The sequence below is a fragment of the Echinops telfairi genome, unplaced genomic scaffold (assembly GCF_000313985.2).
Source record: "Echinops telfairi isolate 266 unplaced genomic scaffold, ASM31398v2 ScPeMD7_2;HRSCAF=8, whole genome shotgun sequence".
In the NCBI taxonomy this organism is placed as follows: domain Eukaryota; kingdom Metazoa; phylum Chordata; class Mammalia; order Afrosoricida; family Tenrecidae; genus Echinops; species Echinops telfairi.
The window spans coordinates 68,375,149-68,382,883 of record NW_022103898.1 but is presented as its reverse complement, the minus strand read 5'-3'; the positions used below and the strand labels follow the sequence as shown (position 1 = coordinate 68,382,883).

Below are 7,735 nucleotides of genomic sequence, written 5' to 3'. Positions count from 1 at the left end.
GGTCTAGCCAGATTTGTAAGGTAGAATTGGGATCATGATAGTGGGCAGGGGTGGTGGGAGGAAGCATTTAAGAACTAGAGGAAAGTTGTGTTTCATTGTTGCTACATCGCACCCTGACTGTTGTTTATCAGAGCATGTGACAAAGTTCTTTCAGGTCTGATAGTAAATGCCCAAAGGGGCATACCATTCACTGTAAGCCTCATTCCGAAGGTATTCAGCTCAAGCTCTGTGGATCAGCAAACCCAGCTCCCTGAACTAAGTGCCCAGAGGCCCACACTCCTGTAAACCTTAGCCAAAGGCACTCAGCTCCACTTTCATGGATCAGCCAGCTCAATTTCCCCAGTTAAGTGCCCAGAGGGGACTCTGATCCACAAGCCAGCCTCTTGCACAAATGCACTTAGCTCTACTTGCTCTGTGGGTTGGGAAGCCCCCTACTGTGTTTCATGCTCTGGCTCCTGGTCCTGCTGCTGCTCCTCAGATGTGTTATAGCTGTCTTCTGAATCCAGGAGGTTCGCTGTGCAGGAATCTTGGTCCAGAGAACTGGCTCCACTCCTGCCTATTGCTGGTAATGAAATCCTTCCTCTAGTTGCTCAGAGGGATGGTTTGTATTCTACAGAGCAGGGTGCCACTCCAGGAAGTCCTGTTTGAAATTGCTCACAGGCGAGTTCTATCAGTACCTCTCCCACCTTCTTACCAGACCTGTGCAGGAAAAGGCCGCTTGGTGGCAGAGCCTGGCTAGAAGAGCCACACTAAACAGTTCACTGCCCCTGCGTTTATCTCGTAATGTTATCTGCAAACAGCCCTCTTCTTGCTCCTCCTGGATCCCTGTGTCCATCTGTCCTTCTTTCCTGCCTTCTGAACTTCATTTGGGGGGAAAGACCGCCCTTTTGGTCATGTAGGGTCAGTTGATCTGAGGATTACGTGGCTGTGAGTGTTATTGTTTGCTTTATAGGCCTGTCTGTTGTTTGGCTGCAAGCTGATCCCCAGGGGTGGGTTCAGTCTGGTTTTGAGGGGAGTCTGAGCGCCACAGACTCGGGAGTTCTGCCAGTCTTTCTCAGATCAGAACGTCTCTGTGGTTTTTATTTTGTTTTTGTTTTTTGTGATTTTGAATTTTGCTCTGCGTTTTTCTCCCATTCAGTCCAAGACATTGTGTGGTCCTGGTGAGAGCAGCGGGTAGCAGTAGCTGGGTACCATCTAGTTCCTCTGGCTTCAAGAACATGAAGACTGTGGTTCTTGTGGCTCCTGAGCCGTTTGGACTAATGACTTCCTTGAGTCTTTGATTTCCTTCACTCTTCTTTCTCCAGTCGGGGACAGACAGTGGCTGCCTCTCTGACAGCCACTTGCCAGTGTCTATGACTCCAGTCGCTGCCCACCGCAGTCGGATGTGGAACATGGTCTTTGTGGACTAAAACCCTGTGTTTCTGAAAGATAAAAATTCTCCTTAGAAGAATATGGCAATATCTTATCGAAAGGTTGGAGAGTGTCAGAAGGGATGCTAGAGGTTGGAAGCTCTGGTTTCGTAGTAGGCCATCTTTGACCTTAAGGATTTCCTGCCCCTTGATGTTAAGGGGAAAGGGAATGGCCCCTGACCCTGATTTCAGAGAATCCTAGAGGGAGAAAGGCCTGCTGTAAGTTGACTGATAGTCTCCATTTTCGAAGCTTTTCTCCTCCGGTGGAAAACATCTGGGCAAAGATGAGCGGAATCTAATTTGTTTAGTGGGTGCCGTCACGTTTCTTGTAAAGCATGCTAACAATGAAGAAGCACCCACGATTCCTTACTAGCAGCGCTCAGAGAGAAATGTCTTTCGGAGGCTGTGCTGGTAGTCCAGATAGTAAATAGACTTGTTGGGTTTCCTTGGCATCGTAAGAGTATTAAGGGGAGAGAAATGGTGTCATTTCAAGTCACTGTCTTCTCTATATTCCCTCTTTTCAACAAAATTAATTCCATGGCTATGGCCCAACTATGATGGGCCATGAATCTGTCAGCAAACCTGCAGTCGCTCCAGATGACAAATACATACTGGATGTAAGACTTTGTGTTTGAGCTGAAGAGACGAAAGGGTTCTTCCTTTCCTGTTTCTTTCAACTCTAAAATATTATGCGCCCCATCATCGTTGTAAATAGCATCACTCTTCTTACTACCAGTGGTCCTTTTCTCCTTTCTTCCTCTAACCCATAGGGCTAGGGAAAGAGGTTGGGGATCACTCAGAATGCTGAGGGAAGAGGATGCCTGGCTTTCAGGAAGATATTTCACCAACTCTCTCATGAGTTCCTTGAGGGCGAGACGGAGGAAAGTTAGTTAGCTGCTGTCATTACGAGGCTTTGTTATTGAAGATAATTACCACGGAGCCTGCTCTGACCATGGAGACCTCACTTGTGCCGTGTAGACGGCTCCCGTGGGGCTTCAAAGGTGGTGAACTCTTAGTAGCAGATCTGCACACCTGTCTTCCAAGGCACCTCCGGGTGAGTTAGAACTGCCAACCTCTCAGCTAGCAGTCAGGTTCTCACAGGCTGTGCCAGGTGTGTGAAAACCCTAGCCCAAAGTGCATGTCTGGTGGCTTAGTGCTTATGTGTGGGTCTGCTAACCTCAGGGTCAACAGTTTGAAACTACCAGCTGCTCTGCAAGAAGAAGTGGAGGCTTTCTACTCCCGTAAAGAGTTACCTCCTCAGAACCCCACAGGGGCAGATCTACTCTGTCCTGGACAGTCACTCTGTGCTGTCATCGACTTGACGGCAGTGAGTTGGTTTGGGTTGATCACTACCGACAGGGAGCACTCAGGTGCCACGAGCCAGGATCTACCCCTGGGCAGCTTGGTCCACTTGTTCCCCATCAATAATGGGATGGAAATAGTTACCAGGAAGTAGATGCTGGCTCAGTACAAGGATGGTGTTTGATTAATTAGTGCTGTCAAAAATGGAATCGGTCTGCCCTGCAAAATAGTGTGCGCCTATAACTGGAAGTGTTTAAGCTGTGCCTTAATGACCACCTGTTGGTGATATTCTAGAAAGGACTCCAACTAGGGAGGGAGCTTGAGCTAAATTGTTTCAATTCCTTTCTAACCCTAGGATTCTGTTTCAGTTGCTGTGTACTGTGGAATTGACTGTTGAATCAGTTCCAACTTCCAAGGACCCTGTAGGACACAGTAGAACTGCCCCATCGTTTGACCAAGATGCTCATCTTTTTGGGAGCGGTTGGCCTCATTTGTCTTCTGTGGAGCAGCTGGTACTTCGAGCCACAGCATCCGCGTGTTTCACTCCCGCATCAGCAGGGCTTCTTAACATTTTATTACTCTGCCATATTTTAACTCTAAGATGAATCGTTAAATAATTTTTTTTAATTCATTGTAAATCACCAATTTACGAAGTTAGAAGCCTAGACTTTATCTCATCTGAGCTTCCTGGGTGGAGTGCCAGCAGTAACTACCTCCAGAGTTGGGGGACCTCCAAGTGAGTGAGTGCAAAATATGGGGAACAGGACAACGAACCTTTGATTTCTTCCTGGAAGGACAACCTAAAACTGTAGAGAAAGAAGACTTGAAATAGAAAATGAATGCCCAGCGGAGTCAAAGTTGTTGTTGTTGGTCAAGTGCCTTTAGCTAAGCAGCTCCTGAAGCTTTCTTTCTTTTTTTTTTTTCAAAACCAGGACGTGTCCAGACCATCTGGCCTGGGGACAGACGTCCTTCCCATTTCCCCGTGCAATCGTATGTCCTATGGCTGAGCAAGGGGCTTTGGTGATGCCTTTTTATAAAGCCAGTGAGGGCAAAACAGAAGCAGCAGGCTATCCTTCTGCCATTGTTTTCACTGAGACGTCAGACACGGTTCTTAATGCTTCAGGGAAGGAAAGGGAGGCTTTTACGCTCCCGGCTGGTGGGGGCCATGGAGCCAGGTCATTGTTAATAACTTTGCACAGCATTCCTGCCTTTGGGGTGCAATCAAGCTGATGCTCGATGTTGTAAGACAGCTTAGAGATGAATTTTGTGGTCCCTATGAACCACTGGAAAGCCTATGTGTCACAGCTCTACTCTGGTGCACGTGGGGGTGTCATGAATCAGAGTCAGCTTGCTGGCAACTGGCATAAGCTGGGTACATGCCACTGAGGCAACTCTGCGTCATAGCAACCCCGTGCACAGCCCGGGCTTGCGCCATCCTCGCCATTGTCGTCACATTGACGCCTGCTGCCGCAGCCATCATGGCAGTCTATGAGCGGGGAGGTGGAGGGGTGTTGCTGTTGTGTTGTTAGGGGCCATCAAGTTGGTTCTGACTCACAGCACCCCGACGTACAACAGAAGGAAACACGGCCCGGTCCCGCACCACCCTCACAATTGACCTTAGGTTTGAGCCCATTGTTGCCACCCCTTGTCAGTCCATCATATCCAGGGCTTGCCTTCCCCCCCCCCCCCTCCACTTTAGCATGACGCCCTTCGCCAGGGACTGGTCTCTCCTGACAACATGTCTAAAGTACGTGAGACCGTGTCTCCTTATTCTTGCCTCTAAGGAGGATTCTGGCTCTACTTCTTCCAAGACCGATCTGCACCAGCACCAGAATTGAAATGCATCGATTCTTCTTTGAGCTTCCTTCTTCGAAGCTCAGTAGTTTTGCCCAATTAGTGATGGGGAACCCTTGTTTGGAATCTGGGGAGGTGCGGTACAACATAAGTGAGCGCCTTTGGAGTTTGGGCACAGCCAGGTATGCAGGTTGTTTTAGAGGCAAGGTTGCAGTGGGCTGCCACACTAGTGGCTCCAATCGATGACAGCAGCAAAATGAAACTCCTTCCAGAGCCCACCTTTCCTCCTCAGTAAATGTGACAGACAGCTCCGGCACCTGCAGAAAAACAGTCCTGCTGTGGAAGGACCTTAGAATGTTTTCCTCGAAAAGCTTCATCAAGCTATGTGAATGACTTCCTGGGGGAAATGAAGATGTAATTTGTAAACATTTTTCTGGTGTATGTAAGAACCTGAAGCGTTGAAGAAATAATTTGGGGGAGCAATTAAATCTTAATAAAAAGCAGAGCGCAAACAAGATTACTTTCCTTGGCTGATGGGTGGCACATGCTTTGGAAGTTCTGGGGGAAGCACAGGGGCCTTTACCCGTTTTTATTCATAGATTCATCACCAGCCTAGGTTTTACACCCTGTCACTGTTTCCTTGTTTTCCTTTCCTTGTTTAAAAATAACAGCTAGCAGTTTTCACCTAGCGCTCACAGTCATTTGAAAAGCTGATATCTTTGGGAAAAACTAGCAGTTGATCATAAGACATCTGTAAAAATCACCAAAGCTTTGAGAAGCAAGCCTACTATATTAAGAACACCGCTGGCCTCTATGGTATAGGAGTGACGGGAGCTTTCTGATGGAGGGTTTCTGAACTAACCCCTCTGTCAGCCGAGCACAGGAAGTCCGATGGTCCCTAGAGGGTCAGCCATGGTCACCAGTTGGGCAGTCCAGCCGTACCTGCATTGACTTGACATTTCACTGCGGTGCTCGCCCATCTTCTGTCCCCGAAGTCGATACTGAAGTAGGCTCTGTCGCCTGTCCCACGCTGTGTGTGAGGGGTGGCATCTATCTCTTCACCCTCAAACTCACCAGGCTTCATTGTTGTTCCAGGAATGAGCAGAGTCGCTGAAAGTCACCATAGCGTTTTCGCTTTTGTTTTTTAGACTGTTTATTCTATGGCTCCATTCCCTTTCCCACAGTTGGCAGAGTTGAGGGAGAAATACACCTACAACATCACACCGTTCCCAGCCACAGTTAAAGCCACCTCACTTTCTGGGTAAGGTTGGTGTGTGTGTGGGTGCGCGCGCGCACTATTTTCATGATCATGATGGAAGATTTAATACCTTAATTTGTTATTGTAAACAAATTTCCCTTAATACCCCAAAATATCCAAGTAATTAGGCACTTACAATTCAAATGCCTCTTTCCTGAAGGATCTGCCTTATAATTCAATATGATTGGTGCAATCATAATATTTTTCAAAAGCATACTTTCCAAAGAAGTTGAAGTTTAACAACACTTTCAACAAAATAGCAACAACATATTTTAAAATATCAATATTAAAAATCTCAAAATTGAAATAGTATGGATGAATAGATATTTTAATTTAGACTAATCCAAAATTGGAAATTGACTAAGATAAATGTAGTAATTCAGTTTATGGGGGAAAAGTATACTATTCAGTTAATGGGCCTGGAAAAAATAGTCACATTTCACATTGTATATCAGGATGAATTCCATATGGGAAAAGAATTCCACTGAAAAGAATGAAATAATAAAATTAGCTGAAGAAAATGTGAAAGAATTTCTTTAGTTCTTTGGAATTGGGATGACCTTAATAACTTGCTCAATTTTTTTTAATGAACAAAAATATTAAGTTTAAATACACCAACATTTTTATTCCTGCAGGATCCAAAATAAAATAGCAAAGCAAAAGTCCTTAAGGTGAATATATATTGGGGGGAAATATTTGTTATGTACTACACAGAATAGTAACTTATATTCTAGTGTATAAAGTTCTTAGAAACCAATAAATGACCATCTAACTGAAAAGTGATCAGAGGATAGTAGTGAGATAGTTCACTCATAATAAGAGAAATGCAGTTTAAAATTAGATTGAGATACAGTCTTACTTATCAGATTGGCAAAAATTTTAAAAGTTGGTAACACTGTTGATAAGGCTGTAGGGAAACAAATACTCATACACTGCTGATGAGTGAATATTTAAGGATTTGGGGGGCAATTTAGTATTATTTATTAAAATTAATGTGTATACCTTGCAGTTCTACCATGGTAAATTATCCCACAGATTAAACTTGTACACATTATTATTGTGGGATAATATTGGGAACAAATCCAGTAAGCAACATTAGGGGCCTGGTCCCATAACCTGGGCCATGTTTGCACCACACAGTGCAGCTGTGAGAAAGGTGAGGAAGCTCTGTGTACGAACATAGAAAGATTTCTAGGGAGCACAGAAGCAAGGTGAAGAAGAGTGTGTACCGCATGCTGCTGTCTATGCAGTAAGACAAGCCAAAGGAGACTGTAGATGTGTAGTCCCATCTGCTATACAAGGGGAAGACAAAACGTTTGTGGAAAATGGAGAGACGTGGAATCTTTTCATGAACTAGGCTGGCAGCTAAATGGTATATAAACTCTGGGGCTTCAACATGTTTATGGGAAATGGTAAGATGATGCAAGTCTTTCATAAAAAACGTTTGAAGCCCCCCTGTGTGCAGAGTCACAAGAGCAAAGAGGCTATCTGCTCTCCTAGAGATTTACAGCCCCACAAACCTTCGATGGGTCACCATGGGTCAACTTGATGTTAGTAGGTTTGGGTGGGGATATACATATATAACATATAGATGTATGGTGTGTAAACCAGGTAACTGTAGCTGTAGCTATGTAAAGGCCCTCTTTTCTTTGAATATTTCTTTTTCTTCCTGTGATATTTTTCAAGACGCCATGGTAAGGTCAGAGACAGCGATGAAGAGAATGACCTGGACGATGAAGATGCCATTGCTGATGCCGTTGGCTGCCTCGGACCTTTCAGTGGGCTTTTAGCGCCCGAAATGCAGAAGTACCAGAAGCAAATTAAAGGTGAGTAGAGGCAGCTCTTCTTCAGATTCGCACGATGTGTTGATTCACTGCAGCCACACTGTCACCCTGCTCTGGACGTGCCTCAGTTCCCGCTGAGTGGTTATAGAGGCTGTCACTATTGAAGGTCTCTGTTCTATCGCTTAGAA

The 7,735-nt window shown here is 45.4% G+C and overlaps 1 protein-coding gene across 1 annotated transcript in view; it reads left to right on the top strand.

Moving 5' to 3' along the window:
- Nucleotides 1-7,735, top strand: part of TBC1D30 (TBC1 domain family member 30) — a 79,500-nt gene that overhangs the window by 61,338 nt on the left and 10,427 nt on the right. Inside the window, exons 10-11 of the mRNA XM_045288936.1 lie at nucleotides 5,654-5,766; nucleotides 7,450-7,589. Of these exons, the coding sequence (XP_045144871.1) occupies nucleotides 5,654-5,766; nucleotides 7,450-7,589 (253 nt within the window). The remainder of the gene's footprint in view (nucleotides 1-5,653; nucleotides 5,767-7,449; nucleotides 7,590-7,735) is intronic.